Here is a 13,254-nt window from a genome sequence, read left to right on the forward strand (position 1 = left end):
TGAACCAAGGATTGAAAAACGAAATCTCAAGATGGACTATTATTGTTTTATTGGCAACGGCCTTTAGATTGGATTTAAACAATTTATTTCTGATATTCCCAGAATCACTGCAAGCTTACGGGCATGGTCTTGTGAGTAACATTAGAGCATTTAAGGTCTAGATGTTGGCGAGCAAGCAAGCGCAAGTTAGCCGTTTTGTTAGCTACCTCGCTAGCTAAGGTGCAAAAAATGTTCCAGTCATGTGCCAATGAAACCTGGACTGTATGAGCATTAAAGAGGACTGGAAATGATATTGAAGCATTAGCGTTATTCACTAGTTTTCAAGTGAAGGACTGTTACGCTATTTTCAATGTAATCCATACTTCAATATTTGTGAAAACGTTACATTGTCAATATTGATATATCAAAATAACACTGGACCCTACGCCCCAGCCCCCTCATTCGTACCTGGGACCAGGCCTGCGAGGGGCTGGTTCTCCTCGTCCCCGTCCCTGTAGGCCTGCCACCAGTTGGGGTCGTCCTGGCTGATGATGTGGAGGATGTCCCCCTTCTGGAAGCACAGCCCCAGCTCCCGGCAGGGCACGTAGGGGTCATCCGAGGGGTCGTAATCAAAGTGCGCCTTCACATGAACCTGGGGACGGGGGTGAGAGCGCAGCTGTGGGATTCTCTGACGGGAGATTTAAACTGAATTTTGAATTAAAGGCACACACGCACAACCATACGATGGAGTCAGAGAGACACCCAACTCTTAAGTTTGTGAAATACATTCAGAAACTTCTGACTTTACTGACATGCAAATATACACAGACACTCAGAGTTCACTCAGTGCTGGATGGGGGCACTAGTTGCACTCACCACAGTCTCTTTGAGGGGTGGGGGCTTGACTAGCGAGCTGGGGATAAGGACGAAAGTGAGGGTGCCGTGCATATCAGCCTGGGGAGGGAAGCAGAGAGCAGGGTAAGAACTGGAGAGCAGACCCACAGGCCCTGTTTTAAATTTCACACTGATTTCACACGAACAGAATGGTGTAAAATCCACATTTTACACCGATATACTGGCATCATGATTTTATACAATCATCTAGTCAGTATTTCACTGATATACGGTTCATAATCATGATCTTACACAATACTACAAATCAGCATTTTAACACTGCTATAGTACCATAATCAACTACCGCCATCATGATTATAGACAACACTGTAAAATCTGCATTTTATACTGATATACAGACAGAATGCAAACATTGAGATATTTTCAGCCTTTTTTCAGCCTATTTTCAGTGCTTTCAGCCTGTGCCCAACTGTCCGTATTGTAGTTGGATTAAAGGTACTGGAATTAATTTACAAAATGAGAATAGAGAAACTCACTCACACACGCTGTCACTGAAACACACATACTATACAGTAAGGTCCATAAGTATTTGGACGGCGACACAATTTTAAAGGGCCTACATGGTTCAGTCCATATGGATGTAAATGCACACAAATTAAAGCTGACAGTCCACACTTTAATTTATATCCATATGGAGTGAACCATGTAGGAATTACAGCCCTTTAAAATTGATATGAACCTCACTGTATAGTACATTCAGTAACAGTGTGTGCGAGTGAGTTTCTCAATTCTCATTCTGTAAATGAATTCCAGTTCCTTGAGTCCAACTACAGTCCACAACCTCATTATGTTGATCACTCCGTTACACAGGACATTAGCTTTCCTCTCAGAAAGTTAGGATAGTTTCATAAGAGGGGCACTGGGGGGGGGGGTTCCTCACCAGGATGTCGAAGACCTCGTTCACGTCCTTCCCGCGGATCTCCACGCCGTTGATCTCCAGGATCTCGTCGCCCTCGTGCAACAGGCCGCTCCTCTCCGCCGCCCCGCCCTTCACGATGCGGCCCACGATGACGCTGTCCGCGTCGTTCCGCACCGTCGCTCCCTGAAACGCACGTGCCAGAGTGGGCATTCCCCTCCAGTAACACAGCAGGTTCTGTTCTATTTCAAAATCCTAAGAGTCCATTTTGATTTCATGTACAAGGCCAAAGGAATGTAGGGGGTTTCAAGAGGAAAAGATTTCAAAAGTTTTATGGGACTCAACAGAATACATCAAATCATAAGAAAAATATTTTAGAGGATAAAAACCACAAGCATCTGGCAATATTACTGCCAATTAGCTGAAGCTGTAGTCTAGGGCAGTGTTTCCAAGTTCTCGGGACCCACTTGCCAGATGGTTTTTGTTGTAACCAGGAACTCACACACCTGATTTAGCTAATCAAGGGCGTTTTTGGTCCTTTGATTGGTTCAGCCATTAAATCAGGTGTTCCTGGTTACAACAAAAACCTTCTGGCAAATTGGCTCCAAGGCCCGGAGTTGAGAAACACCGACCTAGAGGGACAATCTATAGATCATCAACTAAAATCAGAGTCCTGCTCTGGTTTTCTTTTCTCCTGGGTAATTAGTACTACTCATTGGCCAGACTGTCTTCACACCAGGTAAAGGAAGGGTGGAAAACCAGCAATTCTCAGCCCTCGAGGACCACAAGTTGATGATCCCTGCCATATACCATAAATTAAGTTCAATGGGTGCAAATACCACAGGACATCTATGCCCCGTATTCACCCCCTATACCCTCCTCAGTCAAACACTAACAACATAAGACAGCTCCACCCATTTTGGGCTTGAGGAAGCATCATCCCTCCCATCTACATAGTGAACGGAACAGACATGGAGGGGGTCTGACAGCACGCTGCCTCTCACCAGAGGGATGTCCCGGGCCTTTTCCAGGCGGACGATCTTCACCGTCTCGCCTCCGTACTGCGTCAGCGTCTCGCAGGGCCCGTCGGAGGGGACCAGGGGTTCAGGCTGCATCTCCTGCTCTGCAACACTGTCGTGGGCCTGCATTAGGCCCTGGGGGGCACAGAAGAGGGGTGGGGGTGAGACTTGTTTGGTGCCGTCTGGATAGCACAGACAACCAAACAGACCTGGCTTCAAATAGTATTTGTTTTCGATGGTCTATTGATCTTGCCTGGTGTGATGAGCCTGTATGGAGGAGCAAATGGTTTACACTTTTGAGATTTAATTTGTTCCAATACTCCAGGCAAGCTTAGTCAAATGCAGAAAAGTATTTTAATCCAAAACAAACACTATTTGAACCAATGTCCGCAACTAAACCAGCATTAAGCATTAATTAACATGCATATACAGTAACTCGCAAATTACTGGGTTGGTAATGTTTTGGATAGAGTCCTTGCTGGGTAGCTAGCCAACATACTAAATACTCGGTGGCTACCTAGCCAGTTAGCTTTTACAGTTGTCTGCCGAGGTCTTTGTGAGGTTCAGCTTTCCCCAGGGAATCCCTGCTTTAGTGTATTGGTGCAATTAACAAAATAAATTAAGATCCAATAAGCCTGCAAAATGAGCCAAGTTACAGCGTTAGCAAACAGGCTCCAGCGTCATGGTGACGGCATATGAGTCACAGCTGCTTCCACTCGATTCGTCCCTGACACTGAGCCAACCAGTCGTCTACGCAGTGTTGGTCAGCACTGCTGTTGACTTGGGTCAGTTTTCCGTGGACCAACAACAGGCACAGCTGAGCTCATTTTTGGGCGAGTCAGCCAAAAGGCACCCGTTGCCACCAAACCCGTCTGTGCAGATTGCTAACGTCTGTTTGTTGGCTGTTTTCGACTGTAGGCAGTCTGCAATGGCTTCTGCAAAGGGTGAACCAGTCTGGGCCTGTCTAGCCATGTAAAGGCAAAAATAATGACACAAAAGGACAGGGAGAGGTGACTAAGTGTGCTTCACAAAGCCTTCGTACGCATGTGGAGTGTTACAACAGTAATGGGGACCTGTGTAAACTACCGCTCTGCATTTTAAAGATGTGACTTCAGTTTAATCATCCCAAAAGGCAGTTGTCGTAACGTCTCCGAACTTCAAAAACCACGTTCCATCTGCTCCACTGGTTTCTCCCCCTCTTCCCCTTTATGTGGCTGACATCCCCAAGTTCCAAACAAAGTCCAGTTCCCTCTCATCCACTGAACTCTACTGAAAAGAAATGGCCTCTCTACAGCCGGGTTCCTCCTGAGATTTCTTCCCATTGGAGAGTGTTCTCTCACCAGTTAGAGGGGTTTTCACCCCACTAGAGATTTTTTTTTTACCATGTGCTTGCTATCTTGGGGTATCAGGCCTGGTGTTTGCCCTTCTGTTATTCTGTAAAGTGTCTTTGTGGCAGTCTTCCATGAAAAGCGCTCTCCAAATAAAACTGAATTGAACTGAATAATAAAAAATAAAAAAACCTGCTCTCCCCCAACAAGCACCAGCCTCAATTATCTTCTCACTCCCGTTGCAGGTTTTCAGGGTTGGCGGCAGCCGGGCTAAGCTTTTGCGTATACGAAATCCCTTAATCTCTCCCGCCGTCTGAAAGCCAAGGTTCACCCCCCCCCTCCTATATGACATATACCTCCACCCTCAGTGTCATGGTGACACAGGGTCCCCCGAGACAGAGAGGCCTTGGAAGAAGTGCTGCTCTCCCACCTGCTCTCTGCCTGTTAACAGAACACTTGGTTGTGCCCATGAGCAGTACCGGTCCAACGGCAGGGTGAGAGTGAGGCTTGTTTCAGTAGCGTTTTGCTAAAACGAACCTGTTAATCTGGCCCCTCACTCAAAGCCACATCTGCTGTCTGCACGCTCCTCCTTAATTGGATAGCGCACACGGGAGGGCTAAAGAGGGTGGGGAGGCGCGTCCGACAGGACCCCTCGTGGTCACATGTGCGGATCGGCCTCAGCCGGGCTGATGGGATTTAGCGCCTAGCCGCGAGCGAGAGCCGGAGCCCAAAAGTTTCCAGCACATTCTGCAACCGTTTTCCGATTGCCTTAGCTTTTTCAAAAACGGTACCTAATAAAGGTTTGGCATATGGGTTGTAATGTTATCTGTCCACCCCATCCATCACAGGTGCCTCCACAATTTAATGAGTTTACGCAGCGCTGCCGAGGTCTCCGTTAATCCTATTCAGCATGGCTGAGGTTTATGCTTCCCAGGTCTTGCTTTTAGGCTTTGAAACCTTTGACATATCAATGCTGCAGAAACTAGACTGGTGTCATATTAACTAATTTCTATTTTACAGTCATTGAGATGAGATTACAGGGGGGAATGCCAAAGAAAACTTAGCAAAAAACCACACTGTTATTCCCCCCAAAAAAGCAATCAAGGTTCTATAGTTTAGAACTGACGTTTTGTGAACTCATTCCATGCGTCTCCAAGATTTTCCTGAAATTCATCAGTTATCATCACTTCACACAGAGAGGTGTCGGATAACAGTTTATCCGGTAAAGACCATGAAGTGGCAAAGTGCGTTTGTCTGCTCACTCAGCAGGATGAAACGATAAAGAGCAAACAGTGTGGGATATCACTGCACAAAAACACACTGGAAAGCCTGCATCTCAATACCTGCGGAAAGCACACTAGGTCTAATCTGTGCGTGGAGCTATGTGGAGAGTGGCATGTACAAGTGCGTTCAGTGTAATCTGGCAAGTAGAAAGGTATGTGGTGCCATGTTGGAGTGGCGTGTAAAGTGGCGACGTGCGTGGTGACGTAGGGTGGCTCACCTGCAGGTGTGGGGAGGTCAGCAGGGCATTGAGCTCCAAGCCGTCCTTCTGCTGAGTCGACTGCAACGCAGTCTGTACCTGCAAGAGGAAGAAGCCACATCACACTGATCAGCATCAGAGAGGAAGTTGTTTACATTACATTACATTATTGGCATTCGGCAGAAGCTCTTATCCAGAGCGACGTACAGTTGATTAGACAAAGCAGGAGACAATCCTCCCCTGGAGCAATGCAGGGTTAAGGGCCTTGCTCAAGGGCCCAACGGCTGTGCGGATCTTATTGTGGCTACACTGGGATTAGAACCACCGACCTCGCGTGTCCCAGTCATTTACCTTAACCACTACACTACAGGCCGCCGCCATTTATTTACTAGGGGCAGTCCCCCATCTGTAGTCCCTAACCTGCATGTCTTTGGACTGTGGGAGGGAACCGGAGTACCCGGAGGAAACCCACGCAGACCCGGGGAGAACATGTAAACTCCACACAGAAAGGCCCAGACGGGGCTCGAACCCAGAACCTTCCTGTCGTGAGGCAACAGTGCTACCCACTGCGCCACCCAAGGAACAGGGGCCTCTCACAGAGGGAGGTGGGTGGGGAGGGGAGAGAGTCACAGGGGCATTTCAGAGAGAGGGGGTGAGTGACATTTAAATAAGGAGGGGGAGAGTGATATTTCAATGGGGAGGCGAATGAGAGCATTTCATTCAGCATTGAAGAAGACCAGTGATTCAGATGGAGGCGGCGATGGACAACAGGATATTTATATTTGACGGCCTGCTCCCCAAGGTCCGGAGCAGCAGACCACAACCCGCTGCGGAGCTGAACAATGGAGCGGAGCAATGGAGGCCCCGCATGCTCCGTTTCACCCCAAAACAATGGCGGGGGTGAAGGGGAGGACCCCACCCCGTGCCCAGAACAGTGCCAATTTTCAGGTGGAAGAGAAAATACTCCCGAGGCTCACTGAGTAGGTGAGGTGGGGGGGGGTTCACACTAAACCCGAGGAATCTGTAAGCGATCGACTCTAGAGCCGGCCTTCTGACTGCAGAGCTCCCTGCCTCTCCTCAGGCATGGCAGGGACAGGGCTCTGTTGGGGCGCAGTCAGCTGGGCAAACTGCTTTTATTGAGCAAACAGTGGGCCGCAAAAAAATGCATAAATAACCCCGCTCCGAGCACGCCGTGTACACACAATCTCACACGCACACCGAAATGTTTCTGTCTCGGTCTCACACACATACAAACACAAACAAACACAAACAAACACAAACAACCACAAACAACCACAGACAAACACAGACAAACACAGACAAACACAGACAAACACAGACAAACGCACAGGCAAACACGAGTGCATGCAGAGACAGAGTTACAGAGACAGATGGACAGGTACAGAGAGAGACAGACGGACAGGTACAGAGAGACAGATGGACAGGTACAGAGAGAGACAGATGGACAGGTAGAGAGAAAGACAGACAGGTACAGAGAGACAGACGGACAGGTACAGAGACAGACTGACGGACAGGTACAGAGAGAGACAGACGGACACACAGAGACCCACCCTGCCAGCCTGCTACCTGTATCTTCGAATGGGAGCAGCAGCGGTTCCACAGTGTGCAGTACTGGGCGGTGGGTTTGAACTCTTGAACTAATTAAAACTGCGCACAAGGGCCACTCTGTGCCCAACATTCTTACAGCAATGGAGGGGCGAGCAGAACAGAACAACAGGAAGTTTGCTTGTTGTGACTCATTAGCACCGGGCAGAGCAGTGCAGCCTGCCAAAGGCTCACTCATGCGGTTCTGAGCAAACCGTGGGCAGGGCTCGACAGTGTTCCCATTTTAGGAGCATTTGCCCCGGAAAATTGATGTGTGCTAATTGTAAATATAATTTAGGAGTACATCTACTCATTGGGATGCATCAGCCTGCTATGTGGGAACACAATACTCCTTGGGGAAAAAAAAAAAGCTGGCGTCTAGCCTTGTTGGGTCTCGTTAATGAGGTCGAAATCTTTGATGGGGGTGGGTGGATTCCTTGGCCGAAATACAAAAACCGATATTTCTGGAAATACAAGTTTCAGTAAACCCATGTGGGAATTTAGAACAAACGTTCTGTTGCTTTGACGCAGAGTCAACAGTTTCCAGACTGTGACTTGGTCATACTCTTAAATGCCATGTTGCCTCACTGCTAGACCTCCATTCCCAACTCACCCTACCCTGCCTACCTCAACACCACACCAGAAGCCCCACAGTTCTGTAGGCAGACTCACACACACACATATCCTTACAGTTTTTGGTTATTGACTTCAATGTGGTGCATCTTCAATGAATAAACTCAGGTTTTCCATGATCGGCAACCATTTGCCTGATATAAATATTATCAGCTATTGTTATGATATTTTTACAGATGCATTGCACTCAAGCACTATATGTACTGCTTGCTGACGCATGGAGATTAGCAAACTTGACGACTGACGAAGAGCCATATCAAGATGGACTTTGTGCGACTGTGTGCGCGATTTTCAGTCTAAACAATGTGTAAGTGTTTGATCCACTTATAGTCACTGCCCTGCAGCAACAGGATTATGCTCTGAGTGAATAATCTGCCTCAGGAGAGGAACTGCAAAAGACAACATGTCCTGGGTGGACGAGCGCTTTGTTCATTTTAATGGCGTTCGGTACGTTCACCTGTGTTTAATGTAAACTCGGGTGAATATGTCGAATAACATTACAACCGCAGCTTTTAACTCGGACCACCCATTTACCGCTATTGTCGTTTTGTCAATCTGCCCCCTGGGTGTTGGTATAGGCACGTCTGTGGAAAGAAGGCATGCATCTGTTGATGTTTCTGTAGCTGTTCTTTCAGGCTGACCAGGCCCAATATTTATGCATACTTATCCCAATGGTTATGGTCTTTATGCAGCACTTTTTAAGGTGCAGCTACCTCTATACGACCTCCCTTTAAGAAAAAGGTTAACAGAACAAAGTGAAATCTTGGCTCAAGAAGAGGTCTCTGAGGGGGCTCTGATATAGAAATTGTCCCTGTCATAAGGGCAGCATATAGCATGTAGCAGTTGGGGCATGACTGGGACCCTTAGCAAGGCTGGTGGTTCAAGCTCCGGTATAGCTAGAATAAGATCCGTACAGCAGTTGGAGCCCCTGAACAAGCCTCTTAACCCCACATTGCTCCAGGGTGGATTGTTCCCTGCTTAGTCTAAACACCTGTAAGTCACTTTGGATAAAAGCGTCAGCTAAATAACTAACTATTCATTCATATTTTCAGTGGGGCCCTACCCCGCCCCATGCCCCACCCATAACCCAACCTCGTGCTCTGCCCCCTCACCTCCTGAGCCAGGCCCTGGGCTTGAGCCGTGAGGGGGAAGGGGGGACTGGGCCGGTTCATGTGCAGTGCCACCGCATTGTGGATGCCGAAGGCCTTCTGGAAGTCGGACTTCTGGACCAGCTGCAGGACGAGGGCCACGTCCTCCTGGCTCTGCGCGTCGCTCAGGCAGTGCTGCACCTGCTTCAGGGACATCAACAAGTCCTCCAGCTCTGTGGGGAGAGGGGCGGGGGGGAGGAGTAGAAGGGGGTTAGCATGTACGCTCAGTGACAGTCACCTAATACAGGTGTTGCAGCCCGTGTCACAGGAAACGGGAACTACTGCCTCTTCTCACAGGGAAAAAAATGCAATTCCTTTAAAAGGAAATGGAGACAACGGTCTCCCCACTCAAGAAAATGGTACTACAGCCTCCTCGCAAAAGGAAACACCACAACCCTTTCTCAAAAGACTCAGGAACAACAGTACATTGGATTATGCACCACAGTGTCTATACTGGCAACTGCAACAGGGTGCACTGCAAAATTCATACAAGTATGTAAAGATGTATGAAGTTAGGATAGTTGAAGCGTTGTATAAACAAAACACACAGAGTACCAAAGCTAAATCTTTCTAGAAAAGTTGATGAAGGATGTAACTTCAACATATTCAAAGTTGAGGGATGGGAGAAATTTCTGACAGTTCCGCCCAAAGAGTTCAATTTTTGTCTTATCAGACCTGAGAATAATTTTTCTCATGCTTTCAGAGTCTTTGAATGCCGTATGGCAAACTCCAAACTCAAGAGAGGCTTCAGCCTAGCCACTCTGCCATAAAGGCCTGATTGATGGAGTGCTGCCGAGATGGTTGTCCTCCCGGCAGGTTCTCCCACCTCTGCAGAGGACTTCCAATGCTCTGTAAGAGTGACTGTTGGTTTCTTGCTCAGCTCCCTGACCAAGGCCCTTCTTGCCCGGTAAGTCAATTTGGCCGGACAGCCAACTCTAGGAAGAGTCCTGGTGGCCACAGTGCTCCTGGAAACACTAAAAGCTAGGTCTACAGAGTGTTCCTTGGACTTCATGGCTCAGTTTTCGGCCTATCATGGCTCTACCGGTGAAACAAAACCTGCATGAAGCTCAAAATCTCAAGCTCAAGAGTTCTAGATCTCATCATTGTCTACCAATACACAGAAAAAGGGAAAAATCCAAGAGGACCTGGAGTTGGCATGGAATGGCTCAACTTAATTTTATACTTAAACTTAAAATTATAGCTTGCTACTTAGCTATATGTAACGAGTGAGATAACATCTATGCTAGCACAGAGAAACAAGTAAAGACACACAAACCAGCCTTTTCCAATATATCTGTACATGATGAATCAAGCACTGAACTCAATAAGATGATTAAAAATGGATAATTGCATCAAGTAGGTTACATTGGTATAACACTTTTTTTCTAAAGTTCTGTAGATTTTGCTGAACACTCGTTCTGGTGCAGTGAAGGGCACCAGTGTGATCCATCCAGTACAAGTACATCTGCATGCATACTTGAGTTCTAGAGCAGCACTCAAGGTATATAAAGGTATTGATGAGCAAATGCAACTCTACATGTTTTGGAGCATTCAAGCATGCACTTTGGAACACACCCTTTGTCTCCACAAACTCAACCGAAACCAAGAACTACACACACACCGGGAACTACAGACAGACAGAAAACAGGAAGCAGGAACTACAGGAAAACAGGAACCTTCATCACACAGCAACCATCATCTCCAAGTGTACAATTCCGCCAACTCATCCAAGATCTAGATTTACCTGACACAGGACAACAGAGTTAGTCACTCTAAGCAATAGTTATACTCTAAACCACAGGACACAGGAACTGCAAGCCCCCACTCATTCAACTCAATAACACAGAGAAAACATTCAGGTTGCGATGGGCACCAAGCTTAAAGGGAGCTCTCCACAAAGACCGAGCTTACGAATAACAATTATGGATTGTATAATCATGATCTTACCCGCACCTTCAATATTCCATCCACGCGTACTTACATGCTCCTCGACACACTCTTAAGGATCCATAATCTGCCTGCCTCCTTCAATCTCTCCTCTCTCAAATCCAAAACCTGCCGCTGACAATGCAAGGACAGGCCCCTCGAGTCTAAGACCTTCTCCGCATTAGAGGGCGTGTGTGTGCGTGCGTGTGTGTGTGCGTGTGTGTGTGCGTGTGTGTGTTTGAGTGTGAGTCAGGAAGAGTGGGAGTGGGGGCTCGAATGGCATACCTCATTATATTTTTGATTGCAAGTCTCAAGTTCCCCTTCAAATCTACTGAAATACTTCACAGCAGCACCTTTTTCAGTAGGTTTGTCGAGGCCCAACTCACATGAGAGAGATTATAAAACCGCTAAAAGTTGTGAATGACAGACGAAAGGAAAAGCCAGCGGAGGAGAAAGACTACTCGAAGGGCCGGCGCGGACCTAGCTGATGTTGTGTAACAAGCCTTTCCCACCGAAAGCCTCCCTCCGAGGGGTCTACTCTCCCCCTCCCTCAGGAATTCAGCGCAAACCACCTCCCTCGCCTTCATTACGGGCACATTCTCACCCCCCCACCTCTCAATATCTCTCCTCCTGTCCTCGATCCCTCCCTCTTTCAAAAAAACAACCCATCGCTGTGCGTGACTTTCCCGTGCAGGACCTGTGGTTGCGGTTAGCCTGGTTCAGAGAGCCTCACTGGAGGGAAGTTTGGAGCACCTTCCTCGGGGAGGCCCTGTTTCAGCCACGGGGCCTACGGTGAGGGCTGTGCGTACGCAGGGAGGCGATTAATAAATAACTGCAGCGTATCAACTGCCAGAGCAATCCAATCAGAGGGCTTGCTGGATTGCCGCGGATTACCACATCCTACCTGAGTGATTAAACCTATCCTGAGATAGATCTACCAACAGGACAAAGAGAGAGTGAGAGAGAAAGGGAGGGTAAGAGAGGGAAGGAAAGAGAACAAGTGTAAGGGAGAGAGAAGTGAGCAAGGGAGAAAGAGGGATGAACACAGAGGAGAAAGGGAAAAGCAGAACAGGTGAATTTTTGCAGTTAACTACCTCTGATGAGAGGGGAAAACTCTATAGAAACACTATAGAAATTGCTTTCATTAATGGCATTTGGCAGACGCTCTTATCAAGAGCGACGTACAGTTGATTAGACTAAGCAGGAGACAATCCTCCCCTGGAGCAATGCAGGGTTAAGGGCCTTGCTCAAGGGCCCAACAGCTGTGCGGATCTTAATGGGGATCGAACCACCGACCTTGTGTGTTCCAGTCATTTACCTTAACCACTACGCTACAGGGTGCCCTTTCGCCACTATCACGGTCTTTTGACACCCCTGTAACTTACCCAGCAGGGCGGGGGCTCCTCCCAGACTTAGACCCGGTCCCATGATGCCCCCGGGCCCCTCCACAGGGTCGAAGGTGGGGTTGTCGATCCCCACCTTGGGGTTCTGCGCCAGCTTCTTGAGGCGCAGGGAGGAGTTGAGCTCCAGCTCCTGCTTGCTCCGGCCATCCTCCTCCCTCCTCCTGCGGTCCTCCTGCTGCTGCCGGATGCGCTCCAGCTGGGCGCTGCGGCGGACCGGCAGGGTGCGGGCGCCCAGGTCCCCGGGGCAGTCCACCGCCATCTCGCGCTGCCACTGGGGCTCGTCCGAGATGCCCTGGGGCTCGTCCAGCTCGGCGGCGTGGCCGTTCATGTGCGCCGCCAGGTCGGTCCGTGCGCCGTGGGTCGCGCGCGCTACAAGCGGTGATCTCTGCATCTTCGCAGGGCCACGGCCATGACACCCTGGTTCCGAGCTGGGGTGCTGTCTCAGGGCACGAGGCCTGTGGAGGGGGGGGGGGGGGGAAGACACGAAGTCAGTATAGCGGCGACAGGATACAGGGTGAAGCTGACCTGGGGCCTGTTCCACAAAGCAGGATTACAGAGTTAGCCGGATAAATGCGCGAAGTAAAACTGAAGTAAGAATAGCTGTTCCAGGCAGTTATCCAGCTAACTCGGTCATCCTGCTTTGGGGAACAGACCCCTGGGGTCGGAGTGAAACTGATCTGGAGTCAGTAATACAAACTAACAACAACAAGGTGAAACTGATCTGCAGTCAGTGCCATAAGCCCTACAACTAGGGATGCACCAGAAACCCGATTCAAATGGGGGCCGGTTCTAAAACCCGAAGTATTGATATGGACGAAACGTTATTGGAAATTAGGGACGGAAGTACACCTTGCATTAACATACATTTTTCATTATCCCAATAAGATTGAGATCGCATAAACAGGATCAGTCTCTCTCTCACTAACCCGAATTTGGAATGACCAAATGTCCACCGTATTCAT

At 48.5% G+C, this 13,254-nt stretch overlaps 1 protein-coding gene across 2 annotated transcripts in view; it reads right to left on the reverse strand.

The window, feature by feature from the left end:
- Positions 1-13,254, reverse strand: part of pals1a (protein associated with LIN7 1, MAGUK p55 family member a) — a 35,834-nt gene that overhangs the window by 9,274 nt on the left and 13,306 nt on the right. For both annotated transcript variants that reach the window (XM_061240281.1, XM_061240290.1), the window contains exons 2-8: positions 12,275-12,747; positions 8,928-9,136; positions 5,599-5,676; positions 2,755-2,904; positions 1,775-1,936; positions 856-933; positions 448-631 (exon numbers count right to left, since the gene is read on the reverse strand). In XM_061240281.1, the coding sequence (XP_061096265.1) occupies positions 448-631; positions 856-933; positions 1,775-1,936; positions 2,755-2,904; positions 5,599-5,676; positions 8,928-9,136; positions 12,275-12,683 (1,270 nt within the window). In that variant the 5' untranslated portion in view covers positions 12,684-12,747. The remainder of the gene's footprint in view (positions 1-447; positions 632-855; positions 934-1,774; positions 1,937-2,754; positions 2,905-5,598; positions 5,677-8,927; positions 9,137-12,274; positions 12,748-13,254) is intronic.

This window comes from Conger conger, chromosome 1 (genome assembly GCF_963514075.1).
Source record: "Conger conger chromosome 1, fConCon1.1, whole genome shotgun sequence".
NCBI classification, from domain to species: domain Eukaryota; kingdom Metazoa; phylum Chordata; class Actinopteri; order Anguilliformes; family Congridae; genus Conger; species Conger conger.